Genomic DNA, 22,457 nt, shown 5'->3' on the forward strand with positions numbered 1-22,457 from the left:
ATTCTTGTTTTTCTTTTGCTGCTTTTCTGGTAATTAGAGGAGTGGTTCAATCAAGGTGAGTCTCTGCAATACTTTCTTTTCACCATCACCATAATCTACATTGTTCAGCTTCTCCATGCAAGGCAAAGAGCTGAGATTGAGCTCTCGTTCTTCCACCTTCTCTGCTCCCCCCATGCTCTGCTCCCTCCTGCTCATTTCAGCAGGCATGGAAATCCGCTGTGTAATTGAGAGAGCATCTTCAGTTTGTTCTTCTCATGCTAAGAGCAGAAATAGCACATTTTTATGCAGTCCTGTTATAACTGATTTGCAACCAGCCTAAGAATCCCATGAGGGAGGGCACAGGTAAGTGTGCAAGTTGCCTTGCTAGGCCTGTCATGTCAGAGAATAGTTCTGCTAACTCACCTGGCTGGGGATAAGGCTCAGCTGCTTGGAAGTGTTTGCACAGAGCTCATTTAGTCAGCTTAGGAATGTGGCCTGGGCTTCTGCATCTCTGCTGCTGCCATTGAGGGGCTGCACCCTTCAGCTCCTCATCCCAGCACAACGGCTGGAGCTGCCGTTGGAACTGTAGAGCTGAGGCTGAAGTTTACCTCCCAGAGCGGTGGGTCCTGGAGGGCTGACTCAAAAAAAGCCTTGCTCCACCCAACGAATGTGAGCGTTCTGGGAGGTGCTGCCCACACACTGCTGGGCATGCAGAGGGCAGAGCACAGCCCTGCCTTCCATCACCTGCTGAACTGGACGGCGATGGAGCATATTAACAAAATGAAGAAGCACAGCATGGGCCGTTGGGGATGTCGTGAAGAATCTCTTCACTATTATTATTTCTTTTAACTGGAAGTGTTTGGGAATTAATCTTTCAGCAAGAGTGGTCTGGCTGAATAGCTGTATTGATTATCACAGAAAACAAAGTGATATTTGAGGAAGGTGATAATAACACTGGGTTATATCTCACGGTCCTTGTTAAGTTTCTGACAGTGAGGATGCCAAAGGTCATGTTTTGGTTGTTTTTTGACATAAAAGTAGTGGGGGGAGAGGGAAAGAATTTTAATCCTGCTGTTTCAGAGGCTGTAAATTGCTTCTTGTACAATCAAGTCTCATGTCAGGCTGTTTTCCCAAAGCAGATTGCTGTGCCAATTCCTTCAGCCAGGTCTCATAAAGCAGACCTGTCAGCAGGCACATTCAGAGCTGTCTGTCTCTTGGCCAAGTCTGGAGCCGTGCTTTCCATCCAGCACCATAATCTTTTCTCTCCTGTTCCTGGAGCTGTAAAACTTGGGGAGGAAGGGAGATGGATGGAAGGCAAAAAATTGAGATGTCCAAACCACGTGCCTTAAACTGCTAGCAGGGTTTTCAAACATCCCTGTGCGCTAACAGTGCTGGCAGGCCTGAGTGGTATTCAGAGCTGTAGTGGCTCTCAGCTAAACTGGTTTTCTCATGATGTCATGCAGGGTGGGTGATGGCTGAGAGGTCCGTAATTGATAGGCTCTTATTGCTGGATGCTCGTCACCTTGTTAGTAAATCCAAATCAATATCGTCGGTCCCGTGGAAATCAGATGGGAACAGGAGCAGCTGCACCACCTTCACCTTCCAGATGGATTTCCTTTGGAGTCAGCTGCAGCTTAGTCCTCGTGTTCCTCATCCCCTCCCTGTAGGAAAGCCCTGGATAATGGAGGTGCTTTGGGAATTTCTGAACCTGCTGGATTGGATTGAACAGGCAGTTGGTAAAGCAGAGATCCCATTGGTCAGAGCTCTGTCTCCTGAATTTCTTCACTACGGCTGGAAGCTTCTGTTTTACAGAGATGTGGTTTTGCCCGAGGGCTGGATTAGTTCCTCTGAGAGACAAACCAGTAAAGGCTGCTTAAAAGATGGCCAGTACGGTCAGTCTGGTCCAGAAATTGAGACTGTGACTGAAGGTCGGAGAATGCAGGGTGGAAATATGGCTATATCGATAGCTGCTTCTGCACGGCCAGCTCAAAGGATGCAGCAGAATACCAGGAACATATTTCAAGTTCTTTCATGGAACAAAACCTAGATGGAGGGCTGCCGTGTTACAGCTGCTTCCCGTCCTTCCCTTTAGGAAAGGTGCCTTTCAGAGCACTGGCATGCTCTGTGGTCCCTTGACTTTTTGGCAGTTGAGGAAGCGTTGGGGCTTTGCCACACTTTGATCAAATGGCTTCAGATGAACAGACCTTCCAGATGCGTGTTTGGTTTTTACGGCAGTGCAGGTTGGCTGGTGCTCTGTGCTGGTGCTTCAAAGTCAAAAAGCATTTCCAAGGAAAGGGGGGTTGTGATGCTGCCCTGAGGGCTCTTCTCCTCTTACTGGTGCTCCTAAATCTTCACACTGATATTTTAAAGCGCTGTTTCTCTTCCATGCTGCGTGTGTTTATTGTTTCGTTAAGGAGGTGGAATGGCTTATGGAGTTGATGGTGAGAAACTTGCAGCTTCCTGCTACAACAGGACGGGGATTGGCCTCTCCTGTTTTGTGACCTGTTCCAGTCAAGAGCCTGACCGGTCCCCACGTTATGTTTTCCAAGCAGTGTTTTTTTCTGTTTGTTTTAAGCATCCCCTGACCTGGGGAGCTTTCAGCCCTTCCTGCAGACCTCCCTGAACAGTCTGCTGGGGTCTCTGCTCAGGATCCACCCCTGGCAGCTAAACTGGGTGTGAATTCACCCCACACTGTGCTGCTGCAATTTCTTCTGCTGTTCTTGAGGGAGAGGGGACTAAATAACAGGATTTTCCCCCTAAAGTAATTCGGGAAGGCCAAACTGTGGGGCGCTGCCCTCAGAAGCCATGTAGATTCCTGCACTTCCTTCAGAATCTTGTATCTCTATTCCAGGACTTCCAATAGCAATGCTTGGTTATCCCACAGGGTTCGTGTGTGCTTACCCAAGCCAGAGTGTCTCTGTGGTGGGGAAAGAGAAAATCAACACTTCTCTCCCCAGGTGCATACAGTAAATTGAATCCATGGCCTAAAAGTGAAGTCAAGGGGCTGTTCCACTTCTCTGTGTCAAACTGTTTAAATTAAATCTTATGTAAAGGTTTAGAACTCTCTCTTAGCAAAATATGAAATTGTTTCCATTAGCTGCTAATAAATGGCTAAAATTGCACTTCATTGGTTGGTCTTCACCATCTGGTGTCTTATTTCTCTTTTGGACAGGAAAGAAGAATGGAGATTTGGACAGGAATTTTGATACACTCGATTTGCCCAAGCGGTCTGAGACAGCGAAAGGTAAAGCTAATGTCTGTGCTTTGGGAAATGACAAGCAGCATGAGAGCTGGAGGCTCTTAAAGGGGTTTGAGACACGAACCTACCAGGCTGATCCTTGTTTTGTATTTGTTTAACTGAAATGATGGATTTGTCAGTGCCTGTTTTTATCTAGTAATGTTAGATACAAGCGGCTTTTGTATTTAACTGCTAAACGCAGAGTCTGGTAGAAGCCGACCTGAAGCAAGGATTGCCAAAAAATCAAGGAGGAAGCAGGTTCTAAATCCAAAGGCTGTGGATGAATTGTTATATTTTGAATTCTAAAAATTGCTTAGAACTTGCTGGTTTTGAATACCGTGTATTTTTCATTACACACACAATAAAGCGTTGTACTGGAGAGCAGAGAGTTCTGTATGTAGCTCTGCCCGTAGGTTTATTGCGGGATTTCCATCTCAGGAGAGGCTCAGGTTGGGGATTATGGGAAGGTTCTTCAGAGCATGGCTGGGCACAGCACAGGCTCTCCAGGATGGCGGGCATGGCCCTGATCTGCCAGAGCACGAGGAGCACTGGGCAGTGCTGTTAGACATCGGGTTTGCTGTTGGCTTGTCCTATGCAGAGCCAGGTGTGACATCCCAGACACAAGAGAATGAAGGTGCAGTAAAATTCAGGGGGAAAAAAAACAACAGATCAGGGTTTCCTACAAGGAAATGTATTTTGCATAACTTTAAGATTGAACTCTTTGATACGCCTTTTTCTAATGGTAGAGGTGTGACATGTTTAATGTGAGCGACATCTGTCTGAGCTTATGCAACTCGTTGCTGTGTTTAGTATCTAGAAGGGACACATTTGAAGAGGTATTCGGTGACAGTTCTGAGGTGCTCTCATTTAAATGGATTAGATCAAATCTAACAACATACCTCTTACTAGATTGATTAATTCCACGGTGTTTTGGAAGAAGCCATTGGTGTGGGACCTGTGCATCCGTGTGCTCATAGGGGGGAGGAAGGAAAACACACTCGGGACACTTCTTTGTTCACATCTTTTTAACCAGTAGTTTCCTGCAGAACATTTAGTTCAAGTGAGGGTTCCTGAATATTAAATGTCATAAGAAGATCTCTGGGACTTTGGATTGTTCAGTAAGATGAATGCAATTGCTGTCTTAAAACCCTTAAAAGTCCAGGTCAGATCCGTGCCATGGAGGATAATTGGCTCTGATGAGATCAGCTCTCAGCTGAGGCAGATCCTTGTAACTGAGACTGGAGAGCCATGCGAGTTTTAATCATCAAAGGCACTCGATTTGAGTGACACAGTTAAGTGCTATTTCAAAAATCAACAATTATAGATTAATCTCTTTCATGTATTATTAAAGTCATATTAAAGTGACTTTTCAACTAGAATCTTTCTAGGCAAGTGAAACTGCGGTAATAAGGTTTTTTTTTTCATGCAGAGCAGCAACTGAGCACTGTGGTACCAGCTGAGTGTTGGGATGCAGAGTTACAGGTTTCATGTAGTCTTGAGTTGATTTTAGTGGTGCTTCCCTCGTTGGGCTAATCTCATGTGCCAGGCATTCTGACAGGGGAATGCTTCTAGTTTGGGGTTATCGTCTGCAGCAAACTGGATAACGTCAGAGGAGAGACCTTGCAGCGCTTTCAGAAGCTGATAGTCTGAAGCTCTCATCTGGTATTAAAAAAAAAATAAGTCTGCGTGCTCTGGCAGCATCTGGAGTCGTGCTGTCCTTGTGGGGAAGGGCTGTGCAGGAGGAGTGCTGTGATTCCGCTGCACTGAAAGGAGCGTGTTTTTGACAGGGAGGAATTTGGGGGAAATGATAAGAGCTTGCAGAAGGTCGTATGAGAAGAACAGCGCTAAGAAATGATGAACGCTGTCATTGGGACCTCACTGTATGTAGTACGTCCAGAAATTCCTTCTCTGTGAGAAGCAGCAGCCTTGCTGAAATCTTTCCCCGTACAAAGTCGGTCACTGACGGCGGTGTTGGCTGCTCCTCTGCAGCCTGTCTGTTCTGCACTACCTTGGTGTGAATGTTATTTCTCCTATCTGTGCATTAAATACGTAGCTGGTACAATTCCTTGGCTTTGTCAGTAGAGTCCTTATTCCTGAGCAAGAGTAGCAACAGGAGGCCTGTAAAGGAGGCGAAGGACAAGGATTAATCATATCTGTGCAGCAGAAAGCAGTGTCTCAGATGGCAGATTAAGAGGTCAGAATCAGCCCTGATGTGTGTCAGCCCTCTGAAGGTGTTACCAAGGTTTAATCCTCCTGATAGGAAGGTGCTGGATTGCTCACCTCTGTTCATCAGTGCTACAGTGGGAAGAGAACGTCCAGAAGAGCAAAACTGCGTTTTGTGTGTCACTGGTCAGTTATTCCTCATTAAGTCCAAGGCTGTTTGGTATTTGGTTTAGACAAATACCTTGACTTGTGTATGCTTGCAGACATCTAATGGCATAAAGGTGCATACTCTAAGATAGGTGCTTCGAGTGTTGAACTTCAGCTCTGGTTTCAGTTCATCTCATTTGGGAGTTGGAGATTCTCAGCCATGAGGATGCATATTCAGATACATTTCAGCCCAGCGGGAGAGCTCATTCCCACCTTTATCTCAGTTACTGTAGTGTTCATTCATTTTTCCTTTCTGCTTTGATTATTTTAGCTCACTTGCAGTTTGATGGGGGATGTAAACAGAGGCGAGAGTAGTGCAGGAATACTGAACTACATGCGGTTGAGCTGCTCGTAGTTGAGCAAATCCATTTTGTTATAGCGGGGACCTGACAGAAAAGCTGCACGTGTTGGAAAGCCCAGCCCTGTGGGCACACTGACCCTGCTCAGTATCCCATGCAGGTGGGATGAGGCTCTGGGTGAACCCGTCAGGAGGTGAATCTCTTTCTCCGTGATCTCACTCAGTCACTTTTCCTGTAGCCCATTGCTGATGGTAGATTTCCTATTCCAGAAGGCGAGTGTTTGAATTCACTTATAAATCTTTGTGTTACTGCTCCAGGAAATTAGACTTCCTGGCACTGTCAGGATAATGACTTTAACTTAGTAGATTACGAAAACGCTAGCAATTTGTCTTCAGCTAAAGGCAACGCTGTAGAGGGAGACAGACTTCACCGAAGCTTCTGACTTTACGTTTGTAATTAAGATTAGCTTCTGTTCTCGTTTTACTGCCGGTTTTATTTGTTTTGTTTAAAACTTCTCAAGTTGACTCTAGCACTTCAGTCATTAATTATGGCTGTTGGAATTGTGAGTGAGTAGGACTGACTGATAAATGGCACCATCCACACCCTCCTGTGTGTGCTGGCAGACATCGAGGGACTGAGAGCACCTCTGTGGGAGCAGGTAACGTGTTCCTGTATTAACATGTTGTAAGTATTTCATTCACGGTGTTGAGAATTCCTGTGAGAATTATTAAGCATTTCTTGTACCTGTTCCTGTGCTGAGTGCTCTGCTTGGTCCCACGTAATAATTTGCAAAGCCGTTGAAAGAACTCTTGTCTGTCTTCCTAACTCTGAGTCAGAGAACAGTTATCATCGTGGATAGGAAAATTCCCATACGTGTCCTGTCCTCCATCCTTCTGAATGAGGAGAAACTGACTCGGGTAGAGGGGACTTGGTTATTCTGGAAATAAGGTATGAATGCACACAACTATCCTTATTCTTTACCCTTCTCTTGCATTATTGAATGTTCAGACTTCCACAGCATGTGGAGGGAGAAAAAGCTAGCAGGGGCAAGATTCTCACTCTCCATCTTTAGTCCTTGAGGACTATAAAATTACTCTCACAGTCAGTTTCCAGATCTTTCTTGCCTGAGGCTGACATCCAAGATTGCAGATCTGTTGTAATAACTGGCTCTGTCTTCAAAAGACAAGAATCTCAAATGATAAATTCCTTTTCTAACGTGTTGCTAATTTGTGGCCAAGTTAAAAATGCACTGCATGTGAGACGTACCATGCATGTGTTCCATCCTCAACTAGAACACTGTATGTACTTGCATAGCAAAAATAGCCCGTGAAAAACTAAACAGCAGGAACTCCACTGAAGCAGACAGTGATGATGGCAGCTACTGAGGAGGTGGAGTTGTTTGGGGTTTCAGCAAAAGGCAGAGCTGGAAGCAGGGAAGTCTCATTTTCACATTTCAGCTACTGACTTGCTGAGTGGCCTTAGGCAAGATAATTGCCTTCATATGCCAGGGCTGCAGTGAGCTCATTCACAAGGTCTCACTACTTCCACTTCCTTCACTAGGATGACGACTGGTGTTTTTGCTGCTGCTGTGATAACCAGTGCAGAGTATACACGTTGTGTTTGTAAAAACAGCGACTTCTGCCAAAGTGTTGGGTATCACAACTGCTACTAGCACTGCAGGGATAAGGAAACCATGCAAACACAATTTCTGTTCAAGGTGCGTGACAGTGGTTTACCCCATTGGGACGTTGTGTGAATGGAATGAGGATTTTGTGGTGCAGAGAGTACTTTCAAAATGCATAACACTACAGGCTGCTTAGTATTCTTGCTACGCGCACGTAAGGATAGGCAGTAGCAGACAGAGCTGCTTTAATCCAGGTTTGGGTCACCCAAGGAAGGCAGAGGTCACAATCCTGTAATAAGGAAGGAATTGTTTGCCCTCTGTGAGGGTCAGGGCTCACCAAACGCTACGAAGAAAGCAGTCTCCAAGCAGAGATGCTTCCCTTGTGGCTGCCAGTCCTTATATGAGGTTAGTGAGGGGCGGGCCCTGGGTCCACCTGTTCTGGTTGTGCAACTGAATTGCTTCCACCTGTGCTCCCAGGGCTGCCTTGCTCCTTCGCCAGGTGCTCAACAACCACTTTGGCCGTGGCCATTCCCATACAGCGTGCCACACTTACTGTGTATTTGTATGAAGAAGTTCAGCCGTGTTGTTTGTGATGCTCTATGAAAATAGAAGTGCGCAGAAGCCAGTATGTAACTTTATAACTTGGCAAGTCTTTTGGCTCAGCTATGACCATCTCTGATGCTAAAATAGTTAATATTGGAAAGTGCCAGTTTTCAGTCACTTCTGTTTGTGCTCACAGCCTTTCCTGTACTGTTGGGCCCTTTCTGACAGTCATTAATATTCCCCTCACAACCCTCCTTTTTGTACATGTCTCTGTGTGTCTCATTTAACATTTCTACAAGCAGTTCTAAATTCTGAAAGGGAAGGTCTGTTGTTACAGAGCGCAGCTCATTGCGCAGATGCTGCTCAAGGACGGTTCATAAAGTGAAAATACGCCAGGATTAAAAGCAGAAGTTGGCGAGGAGGTGCTTTATCCCACGTGGCTGGAACTGTTTCAGTTTGGGATTCAGTCACTTCAGTGGAAAAGCTCCATCCGTCTATCGCCGTCGTTATGTCCGATCTGTGCCGTATCACTTCTTCAGTTTCAGTTAAGGAACAACTGCAAAAGCTCGCCGGCTTTTTCTCCCTTCTGGCGTGAGTGTAGCAGATGAAGGCGAGATGTTACACTCTGAAGCAGGATGCAGGTCAGAAGGTTGTTCTGATTGCCTACACAGCCTTATTATGAAAAGCAAGAAGGAGGAATTCAGCTTTGGTCAGAACTTAGAAATGAGATTTCAGGTCAAAATCACCCACAAAAACCTCATTGCACAAAGTTACGGTTGTTTGTGGTGTCCATCAAAAGCACCACAGCAAAGTTCTGCTGACGAAGCTGCTTGACAAGTTGAAAGAACAGCAGGAAGTTTCAGAATAGCTGAGGCAGAAAAATTGTATAATGTGGGTTTAAATCCCTTGCCAGAATTCCAGAAATAGTCTGTGTGTAAGTAAAGGAGGTCATTGCAGCTCCATGTTAGTGCTGTAGGGAGTAACAGGAGTGTGAATGGCTTTCTTAGAGGACTGTGCAGCTCAGATGCTTTCTAAACTCAATATGAGACTGATATGTCTTGATCTTACTTTGATCTGTATGGGATGGTCTGACCACCTTATGTAGAACTCCAGCACATAAAGATGCAGGTTAAGCATTGGAACAGGTTGGCAGAGAGGCTTTGAAAGGGGCTGTGCCACTGGTGGGTCTCAGGACCTGGCTGGACAAAGGTGGAAGTGACTTGGTCCAGATTTGGTGCTGAGCCTGCTTTGAGCAGGAGGCTGCCCTGGGGACCTCCAGCACTGCCACCCTTGTTCTCTGTGCCTCGTTTTGTGACTGATGGTAATGACAGATGAAAAAAATACATGCAAAGAAACAGCAGATTTGTCTTTTCATGTAGGGCTTCTGTTTTTTTCTAAGTGTCTTCATCCAGGTCAGCGAGCTGGGCCTCGGGGCTGGGAGCAGTTCATTTGCCCAACACAAGAAGGAAACAGTGAAGTAATTCCGGACTAACTGCAGATCGAGGTCCCAGAGATCCATCCTCATGGAGTCATGGAATGGCTTCCTTATAATGCAGCCAGTACAGGAGGGATACGTGAAGTGTCTGTTATTTTTCCTCCTTTGCTTAAACAGTATTTATTAGAGTTAATGGAGAGCATTAATCACGGAGTTAATCTCAAGACTGAAATAACTAGGATGTCGTACACTCTGTGCATTCTACATTACAGAAGTCAGCGGGGCCGAAGCTGCGGGTGTGTTTTGCAGAAAGGCAAATAGAGAAACTAAAAAATTAACAATCCTCTTTTCTCAACATGAATTTCCAGCACATTTACCTACACGGCTGCTGCAGTCACGTTATCTGACTCACTACGTTATAAACCACTTAGAGATCTTGAATGTGAGAGCTGTGCTACAAAGCCATATTTATTTCTATAACCCTGAGTGCTCTGTGCAGGCTTAAAAGCTCTCCCATCTCCATTGTGACAGGGGAATGATGCGACTTAATGTGCCAAATACATCTAGCTGTGGAGTGAAGAAAAGTGACCTTGAACCGGGAGGCGGGTATCTTACGTTGTACAATGGACACTTAAATTTACCTGTCACCCCTCCATGGCGTGGAAAGCAGTGTCAGTCCAGCTGTTATTTGCTGTAAACCTGCGGAGGGTTCGATTGCTGATCAGTGTGAGTGTGGATCAGGATGGAGGAGGAGGAGTGCGTTTATTTCAGTCTCTCAGACCATTTTTCAGCCCTGAATTTTCTTTCTCTTGGTGGTGGGAAAAAAACAGAAGTCTGAGATAGCGTGAAACGTTCCTTGTCTTATTGCCATAAAAATCTCTGTTGGATTTGGAAACCTCCTCAACAGTCCAGTTCCTGAGTTAGGAATCTTTATTTTACAGTGATTAAGTGGTTTCAAGGAAGCTGTTAAGTTGTTTGGAGGTGGTGTATGTTTTTGCTTTGCTGTGAGATTTCTCCTGTTATTGTCTTTTGAGAACGTGGGCCATGCCTGTAGGATAGTTAAAGTGGGGACAGGCTGCAGTTGCTGTTGTGTAACGTTCCTCCTTTGTCTCTTGAGAAATGTCTGTGCTTCCTCGGGTCCAAGTGAATGCCACATTCATTGCTGGCGGCTGGGGGCCATGATCCTTTTTTTCCCTTTCTTTTCACTTACAGGCAGATTTATCTGTGGTTTTATCTATTTATCTGTGGTATTTATCTGTCAAGCCAGACAGTTCTGCTGCCCCTCACTGCCTCGAGCAGACAGGCCTCTAGCAAGAAACTGAACTAATAAGGATAACCAAGTGCTTGTGTAATGGCTTATGACCATTTATGAGATTTTTATATAAAAATCGTGATGAGAAGTGGAAGTAGACTCAGTGAAGCATAAGTAACCCAGAAGAAAAGCTTTCAAATTGCCTTCCAAGCATAGTTCAGTGTGGGAGCTCTGAAATACACACACACACACACACACACACACACACACATATATGTCTTTCTTCTTTGGTTTTTGTTTCCCTTGACACTGAAGTTGAAGCTCTGGCTGTGAAGGGGAGAACCTGAGAGGTGCCAGTCCAAGTGGAAATGCCATCTGTCGCAGCTGTGGAGCAGCACCCGCTGCGGATGCACCCAGCCACTTGTCAGCAGCATCCAGGCTTTCAAACCAGAGTGGGAAGTCCCTTGGCAGCAGGATGGTGTTTTGAAGTGCAGGCAGTGGAAGCCCCTGTAGTCCCGTATCTGGCACAGCAGTCTCCTTTCTGTAAATCCCGTGGTGATGGAGGATTTGTTTTTGTCAAGATTCTACCCACTGTGCTTAAAGGCTGAGAAGACCTGGTTGCCCTGCATTCTCTGGGCCGCCCCGCACCCTGACCTGCCACAGGCCTGGTAGAGGGAGCTGGTGGTCACAGAGGCCTGCAGGAGCAATGCTGTCAGTTTCTTCATCAACGTGATGCTGTGTTTTGCTGCATCCAGGCAGAGCACTGTCTGCTCCCTGCCATCACCTCTCTTACAGCAGCCAGGCTGCCCAAAGAGCTGACTGCTGCCTTTCATTAGCTTCCAGCTGTGCTGTACCACCTCTCTGCAGGGCACAAGGGGAAGGACAGAGCTCTCCAGAGCTCATTCTTCCTTGCTGCTGGATCTTACTGCTTTGCACTATAGTGCACTGGCTTTTCTGCAGCCACATAGGGACTTTGGTTTCCAGCCCACAGTGACCAATGCTTTTACTGAGACGTAGGTGGGTTTTGTAAGGAAATCATTCTTCTTGTTCTGTTTTTTTCAGTTTGAGAAGTTCTGGCATTTATGCACGGCTGTACAGTTGCAAACAGTTGTTTATATAATGTGCAAAGTAAGGATCTTTCTCAGGTTCCTGATCTTCATTAGCTTCTGCTCCTTTGACAGAACTTGACTAAAAGGAGAGAACTGTTGCAGTGTGCTCTGAAAAGCGGCGAATTTGAGCCCCCGCACAAGGCAGAGGAAGCCAGTTCCAGCCTAGAGGTTCTGACATTTGAAAGTTTCCACCACTAAGAAATGGGATCCATTTTCACACCTGCTTCTATCAAATAAGGTTTCCTGTCATGTTGCCTCATCACCTTTTCCAGAATTACAAATGGAAAACCATCCTTTTTTGAGCTCCAGATCTTGATGTTCTTGACTTGTGCTTACATCTTTGAGGTCAGTAAGTTGGCACCTTCCTGGCCTTCATGTTTTCTGCTTGCATTAACTGGCCCAAATGCCAGAAGCCGGGTTTGTTGGGCAGTGTTCTAATTTCTAGCTTGGCTGTGCAGTCCTTGCAATTGCTATCTGTGACAGAATAGGAGGGGTGACAAAATAGAGCTGTTTGGTACCGCACACAAGGAAATATCCCTCAGGGCGTGTGACTGCAGTCACCAAGCGCTGCCATCTGGGCCCTTTCAGGGAGAAGAAAATTAAGTCAGTCAAGTGCAATTGGGATGGCAGAGGAGACAGGAACAGATTCATCAGAAGCACCCGTGGTCAATCATAGCAGCAGCGTCTCTGAGATCTGGAAGAATAAGCCTGGACGTTTGACCTTGTCCACTGTTGTTCTTATATTGCTGTTGTGCAGCAGACAATGTCTGGGAATTGAGGTTTTCCCTCTCAGAGAAACATAATGTGATCGATGGTCTGCTTCGTATTGATCTTGCATGCACGGGCCAAATTGCTGTCTGATTAAGAAGTCCCCAGTGCCGTGAGCATCAGCCCTGTGCCCACTGTCCTTCTGGTATCAGCTGTTAGAGGCACACATCCAACCTGGTAGCTTAAGGAAGCTTCCCTGGAGGCAGCGAGCAAGGCTGTTTGCATCCAGGAGTATTTGCATTTCTGCTTTCCTAGCGTATTGATCTGCTGTCAGTGAGATCCCCAGCGCGATACGCCTAATCTGTCTTATGTCTTCAATGCTGTAACAGTGGAGGCAGGAGTAAACTGCAACCCATAAAACGACCATGAATGCACAGAATTTCTCCAAGAGTGTTCACCTGTAGCTTAGAGTCTAAGGTGTGCCTGAGCTACCCGGAGTGCAATGCCTTGCAAGAGTAGTGGCATCATGCTGTGACTCATGGCAGAGCTGGCAGACCTTTGCTGAGGATTCTGTTCTGCTGATGGTGTTCAGTGCGTGATTTTAGGAGTAACACGTCTGTCCTACTCCCTTTAAGAGGAAATACATTCAGTTACCACTGTGAAGTAAATAAAAAATACCTTTGGATCTGGTAGAGCACCTAAAGCAGTGTTAACATTTTGTGTACCGTACGTGAAGTCTTCAAGGACAGATACGAGTCTTCAAGGACTGGCGTAAAGGAGGCTATTTACATGCCATCCGTTTTAATCTCTTGGCAAAAGGGCTTAACGTTTACTTTGGATCCACAGCATCATAGCTTGTAATAATGATGTTTCTCAAAAACACTGCTAAAGGTGACCTACAAAAGTTTATTATCTGCTACAATTCACCATCATGCCTGCTATGCTTTGAGCGGAGACCTTTAGCAGTTCACCCTTCTCTGCACCAGCCGTGCTGCCAGGTATTTCCTGCCCTTCAGTAACAGCCTACGGGGACATCACATTCTCCTTTAAAACTGGGAGTTTGGGTAGTGCTCTAGTTATCTGCAGCAGCTCTAAGATCCCTATTAAATATTGGTCCTCCAGAGCCTTCTCAACTGATTAGTGAACAGAGGAAAGAGAGTTGTTAACTGAACATCTCCTGTTGCCAAGAGACTTAGTGGCAGAGGCTTGAAAAAAGCCTTTGTTACTGGGCAGTGCATCAGATGCTGTTGGGAAGAATGCTGCTTGCAGCTCGTTTGGAAAGGGAGAGCTGGTTTAGACTTGGAATATTTGCTCACAGAAAGCAGAAGCATTGGAATTTGCATAAAGTCAAAACAGGTTGTGTTTAATTGAGCCATCGCTTTGTTAAATTGCACATTCTTTGATATGAAATGAAATATAATCAATTGCATGGAACGTAATCTCTGTAAGAGGAGATATCCTGGTGACAGCTTGTGGAGCTTGAGGAATGTAAAGAGTAATAGAAATAACAAAAGGCAGTTTGTTGTATCAGGCATCCTTACTTCTCCTGCACCTCCTTGCCCTCCCGTCCCCTTTCCGTGCTGCTTTTCTGCCTTCCCTGCAGACTAACTCCTTGTTGGCTTTCTGTGCATACCTCCACATTTCGTAGTGCTGGTGATGTCCTGGTCACATCCTTGTGGCATGACGGGGCTGCTTCCCCTGTTAGCAAGCAAGCCATTGATTGTTCTGAGCATTTGGCTCTGTTGGAGCTGGCTGCATTTTCACTACTGTTAAGCCTTTCAATTAGAAGAATCTTGCAAGTTGAGGTTGGCGTTCAAGCTGTGCACCGGGTGCTGAAGCGCAGCATACAGATGGAGTGGTGCTGATGGGGTTCATTGTGTGTTTGTTTTATTAGTATTGTTTGAAGGATCCGATGGCTGTTTTTACAGAACCAACCAGCTGCTCCCCCTCTCGTCACCCTCTGCCTTTCTAAATGTTCTGCGGGGTGAGGCACTCCTGGGATGGGAGGTGCTGGACTGCTGGGCCGATCGACTGCTCATGCTCTGAAAATATTTCTGCAGAAGATTCTGAGTTCTGCTTCACAACTGTTTGACTTGCAAACCCTGAGCTGCACACTTTGTTATGAGGCTGCATCCTGCTGGCAGCAGAGGGCGGGAGCCCAAAGTCTGTGAAGTGTTTCCTTCGCAATAAACTTGCTAATTTCTTTTAGAGACTTGATTTTTTACTTCTTTTGGCTCGTAGCTTCCTACTTGCTAAGGCAGCTGCTTTCTTCTTTCTGCAAAGCCTGTTAGTGTACGACCTTGCAGAGAAGTTGCAGTCCGGGCTCTCGCTCCATCTGCCGGCAACTGTCACATCTTGCGCTGCGTTGGCCAGCACAGAGTGAGCACATCGGCGAGCAGCTCTTGAACTTGCTGGCGTTCCTTGTTAGCACACACTCAGTGTGGTCTTGGAGTGCATCTGTTGGTTTATTTTCATCCCAAGATGTGTCCAGATGGTGCTGCAAGTGCTGTGTGTTGGGAACCAAAGCGCAGTAAGTGCAGGCAATTGGGAAATGTGCTTCGAAAGAGGTCGGAATTAAAACAGTAACGTAAACATCCCAGTAAATACTGCAAGATCAAGTAACTGTCAGAGTTCATTTAAGGGACTTCAGGGTTTTTTTCCCTTGGCAGCTAAGGATTTTTGTTTTGTTTTCTATTTCCAGCAGTGCCCCCTGTATCTTTCTAGCTTATATGGAAATTGCTTGTTTTGAAGCCACAGATTTTAGAAGAATAAAATATAAAGCATCACATGTACACCAGCAGTAGGACTCTAATCTGGCCAGTATATGTATGTGTGATTTCCCATGCCTGTAGGGTGATAATTAATCCTAAATTGTATGAGTTGTAAAGGGAATTAGGTTTAGCAACCTCGCTCCAAAGAGAGATGTGGGATTAAGGTGGTGCATCAGAGAGAGGCACCTGATGAAATAATTGGTTATTGCTAGAATGTAGTTAAGTATAACACAGCGCCATCACTACTAAAGTAAGTATAACACAGCGCCATCACTGCTAAAGTGAAAGCACATAAATTTGTGGGTGAGGTGATCCAGGAACTGCTGCATCTCTCAGCACAGTGGCTGAGACTGGGATGGGCTGGGCTGGTTCTTCAGTTCATTCCTCAGGTCTTTTACATTCAGGATTAAAATTGCTGTCTCTGCTCTTACTGTTGTGGAGGCCAACAAAGGATGCTGTAATTGGCAGCACTTGGTAGGTGGACATGACACAGAACTAATCCCATTGCCAGTTTTGAACATCTTGGATGCAAGGAAGCTCATCTTCCTTTTGTCACAAGGTTGAAACCACAGCGTGTTGGTGAGGGTGAGTTTAATGTGGAAGATCTTTCTCTATATACACGTTTATGCCAGCGGCTGGGGAGAATGCTTAGATCTGTAATATGTCTGACATGGTGACATCAGTGACCGAGGCACTTTCCATTTATCAAAAAGGGAAAAGCTAATACAGCCAAATGGTTTGCTTTGCGTTTTACAGTGGAGTCAGGGCCAGGGGGGAGTGATAAAAGATTTATCCCCATGCATTTCCAGAAGGAAACGGTGTCGATTGCAGCTCAGCACAAGTGTGTAACCTAAGGAAAAGGTCCCGTTTATTCTGGGAGAAAGGAATGCTGGTTTGTAGGGCAGTGCTGCATCTGGGCTATAACCGTGTTCTAAAGAAAAGCAAATGCTGTTTCTCTCATGTGACACATGACCTATTGCTAACGACCCTCCTTTTCTCATTCTCTTTTCACCAAAGGATTTAAGCAATTAGCTGTATGTTGCACAAAGGCAGTGTTACCTGAAAAAATAATTCAGATGATCCTGAAATGAAGGCAATCAGTTTAGAAGAGAAGCAGGTGCTTAATGGAGGTGCCACCAGCTGTGCTTCCCAGGAACATGCTTGAAGCGCTTTGTGGGAAGATGTGTGAGGCCTCCATGCAGCGCTGGAAGGAGATTTATAATAATTCGGTGCTATAAATAGCAAAGCTAGACTCGTTAGGGCGGGAGTAGATGGAGAAAATACAAAACTTGTTTGTTTCTTTTTAGGGGAGTTTGATGCGTATGGAAAGTGTCAGCCTGTTATCAATGAGGGAGAAGCGCTGTGGTGGAGCAGTAACTTTATTGCTGTTGGGTCCTCATCTCTGCTAATGAGCACTTATCCGTGAGAGTCGTTCTACGGCTTCAGTATAGCAACTCCTGTCTGCAGTTTGCTAGCACAGATTCTATGCAGTGCTGGAAGAGTGCAGCAGGTGGGAGGCCCTCGAGGTGGGGAGTGACACAGGGGAGGAGGAGGTCTCATATATGGTGTATAGCATTTATTAACTCCTTTTAAAACAGATGTCAACAGGGCAGCATAAATAGAGATGGAAAATGGTGTCATATGGAATGAAGTGGGAATCGCTCACCAAAGTAGCTAAGGGATTACAGCACAAAGCAGAAATGCATTGGTGACTGGCAGAAGAAATGCTGTGTGTTATTGAACAGAGGTGGGCGACATTTTTGAGATGCTCTTACATTAGTAAGTAGGAAAAGGAGAGGAAGAAGAAAGGACAGAAAGTGAGCAAGAGGTGTGTGACTGAAATGCAGCTCTGTCAGCAGGAGGCAGGTGGAGGTGAGAGGCTGATTGCAGCTGTGTGCATCTCAGCATTCGTACCCTGAGAAGGAAGGGAACAGAAAGGGCACTGTTCTATATTCATGTTCTGAATGTGGCAGAAGCGCTTCTTTCTGTAGCACAGGTTTCTCTTGGCTGTTCTCTAATGTGATTCAATGAAGATATGTTAATGTTTGCTCATACCTGCCTTCTCTACTTCTTTTGCTTCCATTGTCACCTGCAGGCTTTGAATTACTGTACCAGCCAGATGTGGTCCGACTGTACCTCTCCATCCTCACTGAAAGTCAGAACTTCAACACTCTGGAAGCCGCAGCAGGGGCGTTGCAGAATCTCAGTGCTGGCAACTGGATGGTGAGTGCAATCTTCTCTTTAGTCACTACTTGGTGCAAGTAAAGAAGAAAGCTACATCCATTGTAAGTGCGCTGTTACCTTGTGCATTTACATGCCCTTTAAGAAGGAGAAAGGGGAAGAAATTATTTCTGATTCGTTTGCCCACTTAGGATGCTTTGCATCTTCTGAACAGATGGTGTTTATGTGCAGATGTCACTGAGCTCATGACAATTTAACCATGAGCTGGTTTTACTACTTAAACTACTTAACTGTTGCCACATCCCTTCAGAAAAGCTTGTTGTTAGATGGTGCTGTTGTGAATGCTTAATTCATTAGGCTGTCAGGTTGCTCAAGAAACTGTGCTCTGAACTGTCCTCTGATTTTCCCCGAGCCATCCCTAGAACTGATCAGGTAATTCTCAAAGATACACCTGATCACTTCTAGATGTATGGCAGACTTGGAGCAGGCAGAAGGCTGGAGATGAGCAGGGTGGTGTTTTGCAGCTGTTTTCAATACCTATTTTAAAATCAATAGTGAAATGGCAGAATTGCACAAAATTGAAGGTGGCAGAAGATGGCGTGCTTTGGATGCCTTACTGCTCCCTCCAACTGACCTCTGTTTCCTAATCAAGGGGAGTGTGTTTTCACACTATGATGTGTACAGAACAGATGCTGGCTGGCAGATGAAATTCCTTCCGTTTCTGTCCTCTTTTTCCATCAGCTTACTAAGCTGAAGGCTGAACCTCCATCGTTTTCTCTTTGGTGCTTGATGAACATGACTGATAGGTTATGTTTCAGATGCATCAGCGTACACATCTAACCAGTGTTTGCAGGAGGAAAAAATGAATTACAGCACTGAAAAGTGGGTATATGAGCTGACGATACTTGGTGTTGTTCCTTTTCTCCTTGTGTTTTGATCAGTGGTCCACATACATTCGTGCAACAGTGCGGAAGGAGAGAGGCTTGCCAGTGCTTGTGGAACTACTCCAGTCCGACTCTGACAAGGTTGTGAGGGCTGTGTCAATTGCCTTGAGAAACCTTTCCATGGATCGCCGCAATAAAGACCTTATAGGTATCTTCAGAACTTCTCTTCTAGGCTGGAATCTTGGATGCTCTTGAGAGACATCTCGTGTTTGTCAGTTGTGCTGAGCATTCATTTTGTATGCAGTTTCTATCACTGCTCTCCATGATTATTCTGTGTAGCCACCAAGTGGAAGGTTTTCATCTCAGAATGTATTTCCAGCCCATTCAAACAAGCTGTAGTTTAAAAGGGATCCCTAAGAACTAAAAGTAAATATAGATTTTTGCAGGAGAGGGGAGCATGTGTAGGTGTGCAGACAGCCGGGTGGGTTAACAGACTGCTTGTCTCTTCCTTAGCCCTAGCTGGCATGGACCGTGCTACTAGTCACATGCAGAGGTTGCTGACAGGTGTGTTCCTCCTTCGGCCCACTGTTGAGATTAGATTGGCAGTCCTGAATGTCAGCACTGTATGGGCTGGTTCAGCCCAGTTCCGTGACCAGCGGGGCAGGGATTCATGAATCTGCACCTCCAGAAAGGGGAGACAGGGGACTCCAAATAATCTAAAACAGAGGCAATTATCTGAGGAGAAAGAAGCTAACTTACTAAACATGGCGTAGCTAAGCCAGAGGTGCAGACACACACCTGGGAGTGATAAACTCCCAGCTCCTTGGTTTTTCTCCAGTACCATATGATGTGAAGGCTAACTGGGCCCAGGAGGAAATAGCTTTGTTGGAAGAAGGTTAATACATGCATGGCTGCACACCTTACCCCAAAAGGCCTATTAAAAGGCTGCATTGAGTAAACCACGTGCATGTATTAGCATGAATATGTGGCTGTAGCAGCAGCTACCGGATGCTTTTTGCCTCAGGCACTGTGAAGTATGATAGAGGCTGGCTGTAAAATCACAGTGAAGTCGGCATTTTTTCCCTCTCAGCCTCTTAGCATTCACCATGAAGGAGTTCTGTATTGGATATCAACTCTTAATCACCTTGAAATGATGAATTATAAATGCACCATAATGTTACAGTCTTGATGTTCAAAACACTTGCGTTATTAAGTTTTTTTGACCTGGTAAGCACCCTTGAATTTTTCATTCAGGATGGGAAGCTGGATGGATTACTAGGGCTGAGCAGTGGTATCTCTTCCACTTTTCCAGGTAGTTATGCCATGGGTGAGCTGGTTAGAAATTTGCCCAGCAGGCAGCAGAGATCTGCGAAGAATCTGGAAGAGGATACAGTGGTTGCTGTATTGAATACAATCCATGAAATCATTACTGACAGCTCCGAAAATGCAAGGTCTCTGATCCAGACACAGGGCATTCAGAAGCTGGTGGCTATCAGCAAGTCAAGGTGAGTAACGGTTGAAAGCAAAATGTATAAAAACTCAGTGCAAACTTGAAAGTGCCACAGTGCACAGTAGTCTTTTGCTTTCCAAAGCCAGTCTGGCCTTTCAGAAGTGTAGCTGAACGAATATACACAATAAAAAGTCAAACCTTCTGTAGATTCGTAGCTTTAAAAAAATACCGAGTGGAAGCCTGTTAGAGTGTGACATCTTCAAACGTCACCAATCCTTCCAACAACTGCTATTGTTTCACAACATTGTTTCACATACACCTTAAAACTCATAAGCATTGGCTTATGAACGGCTCTGTGAAGTAATAGGTACCTCCTGGGTGTTGTTTCGGTTGACAAACAGTCATGATATTTGACATTGCTTGTTACTTGACGTTCTAATTTTATTTTGCAAATCAGCCAGTCTCCCCGAGAAACAAAAGCAGCGTCTCACGTTCTTCAGATGATCTGGAGCTACAAGGAGTTACGAAACGCTCTGCAGAAAGATGGCTGGAACAAATCGCACTTCCAGGTAAAAATGCTGGGTCTCAGGTTTGGTGAGTAGTTGGGAAATACCTGAATGGAAGGTGCCCTCACTTAAAATAATAGTAATGTCTGATATATTACATGCTTTGATGCTGTTCTTCTAGGTAATGAAAAAATGTGTTGTAACCTATTCAGTCGTAACGTCATGCACACACATCACGGATAGGTTTCTCGCTGGTCTATGAAACGTAGCTTTTTAGGTTTTGAAAGTGTGCCGTGTAGTGAAGGCCAAATGCGTGTGCTTTGCTCAAGGAAGAATTAGCATGTTTTTTCTCAACTGTTTGTTTGCTCATGCAGAATTTATGTCAGGCATTTTATGCCCAGGGCAGTCGCTAGTTCTTAACGTGCAGCCTCCTTCCCTTCCCTTCTGAAAAGGCTGAGCTCCTTTCATAGGCCCAACAGTGCAGCCATCCTGGATAACACCAAGAAAAGAATTCCACTAACCAATCTGTATGAGAATAAAATCTTAACAACAACACCTCCCCTGCCATACTGCCAACAGGAGGGGATTTAGAAGCAATATGTGATCTTGCCTCATACTGTTCGTTTTACTTGTTTGATTTCCCAGAACGGCAGTGTCATATTTACCTAATTTTTGTTTTGAAGTCTGTTTCTGCCACTCCAAAGAGTTCTAAGGGTCCTGCTGGCAGGTCTGGCTATGATGACAGCACTTTGCCGCTGGTGGATAAAAGTCAAGGTCAGTTCTGCTAGTTACCGCTTTATGTGTTTTGCTTGCTTGCTGAATTTGCCACAGCTGTGTTATGGGAAGTGAAAGGGAGGGCAAGACATGAAGGGGTAAAATGTCTTATTTGTATAGTGCTTTTTAACACAGTAACGAGATGATCGGTCCGTTTATCTGGATATTGATAGTTTTTCTTCTCTTGCAAAATGTGCACTGCCAGTACTGCATACAGGGTGAGAAAACAACATAATCAGTTAAAATGGTCTGGGAGAATTTGGGATAGGTGTAAGATGGAACTTACACCTGTTAAATGGTAGTTAGTCCAAAGCAGAAAATAAGGATTTCATGTGCTGTCTGGAGAGCTTAAATTAAACTCCCTTTTCTGAATGGATAGCAGTTGTTGAATAGTTCATTTACAGGTCTGAATCCAGTGTTTTAAGGGCCTCTTTGGTTCTGAGACCAGTTTAAAAGTACCAGGTGTTGAGAATAGCAAATGTAACTTCAGTAGTTACTGAATTCTGAATACTGAAATACTGAATACTGAAAAATTCCATGCTTCTGTCTTACAGATAATGAGAAAACTGGGAGTCGTGATATGATACCTATGGATGAACTTGGCCCAGGTAAACTTGTTGTAGGTCAAACCTTCTGTCTGTTTCAGTAGAGCGCACTTTCACTTACATGTCTTATAAGTTACTGTGGGATGCACTAGTCAGCCTTGTGCAGAAATAGCTCTGGTCTGTCCGACTTTATCAGCTCTGGACAGGAGACTCTGCACAGAGTAATCTGAAGATCAGCGATGCTTTCTGTTGCAGTGCTGCCCCAGGGTGGCTGTGACCCTGAGCTGTCTGCAGGAGTGGCAGAACTGTGATCTCAAGGCTACGTGCCAAATCTCTGAGTCCTCCAAAGCTGTCCCTGTGCCTTAGTTCAGATGCAGTCAATCTGCCAAAATCATTAGAGAGCTGAGAATTGTTGAAAACAAAGATGCGTAGTTCAGAAGTTCCTCTCATACCTGCATGTCTTTAGGCATGACTTCTCCTTTTTTCTTCCCTTCCTTCTTTGTGGGTCTTTATAAGTTGAGAGCCATGTGAGGGTGTAGATGCATTGACACTCAGAAGGCGTTTGGTCATGTCATTTGTAATGACATAAGAATGTTGCTGCTGCAGAATGAATGGCAGATACTTGGTAAAGCAGTAGAGAAGACAAGGAGAAAAGTGAGAGGAATAAACGAGCCAAGAATGTTAAGTGCCTCTACTGACGAAAATAACTTTGTCTATAAACTACATTATGTTAACTGAGAATAATGCATTTATGTATTGTTGCAGTAAGATCAGTATAGGTCTCCTTCG

The 22,457-nt window shown here is 45.1% G+C and overlaps 1 protein-coding gene across 19 annotated transcripts in view; it reads left to right on the top strand.

The window, feature by feature from the left end:
• The window catches only part of ARVCF (ARVCF delta catenin family member), a 158,024-nt gene that overhangs the window by 125,224 nt on the left and 10,343 nt on the right, over positions 1–22,457 (top strand). For 16 of the 19 annotated variants that reach the window (XR_011905430.1, XM_072351282.1, XM_072351284.1 and 13 more), the window contains 8 exons: positions 38–55; positions 3,152–3,223; positions 17,424–17,551; positions 18,451–18,601; positions 19,706–19,898; positions 20,301–20,412; positions 21,033–21,123; positions 21,678–21,731. Coding sequence is in view for 18 of the 19 variants with exons in the window: in XM_072351282.1 (XP_072207383.1) it covers positions 38–55; positions 3,152–3,223; positions 17,424–17,551; positions 18,451–18,601; positions 19,706–19,898; positions 20,301–20,412; positions 21,033–21,123; positions 21,678–21,731 (819 nt within the window). In the remaining variant the exon portion in view is untranslated. The remainder of the gene's footprint in view (positions 1–37; positions 56–3,151; positions 3,224–17,423; positions 17,552–18,450; positions 18,602–19,705; positions 19,899–20,300; positions 20,413–21,032; positions 21,124–21,677; positions 21,732–22,457) is intronic. The other 3 variants (XM_072351285.1, XM_072351289.1, XM_072351287.1) reach the window with 1 other exon arrangement.

This window comes from Excalfactoria chinensis, chromosome 16 (assembly GCF_039878825.1).
Source record: "Excalfactoria chinensis isolate bCotChi1 chromosome 16, bCotChi1.hap2, whole genome shotgun sequence".
NCBI lineage: Eukaryota > Metazoa > Chordata > Aves > Galliformes > Phasianidae > Excalfactoria > Excalfactoria chinensis.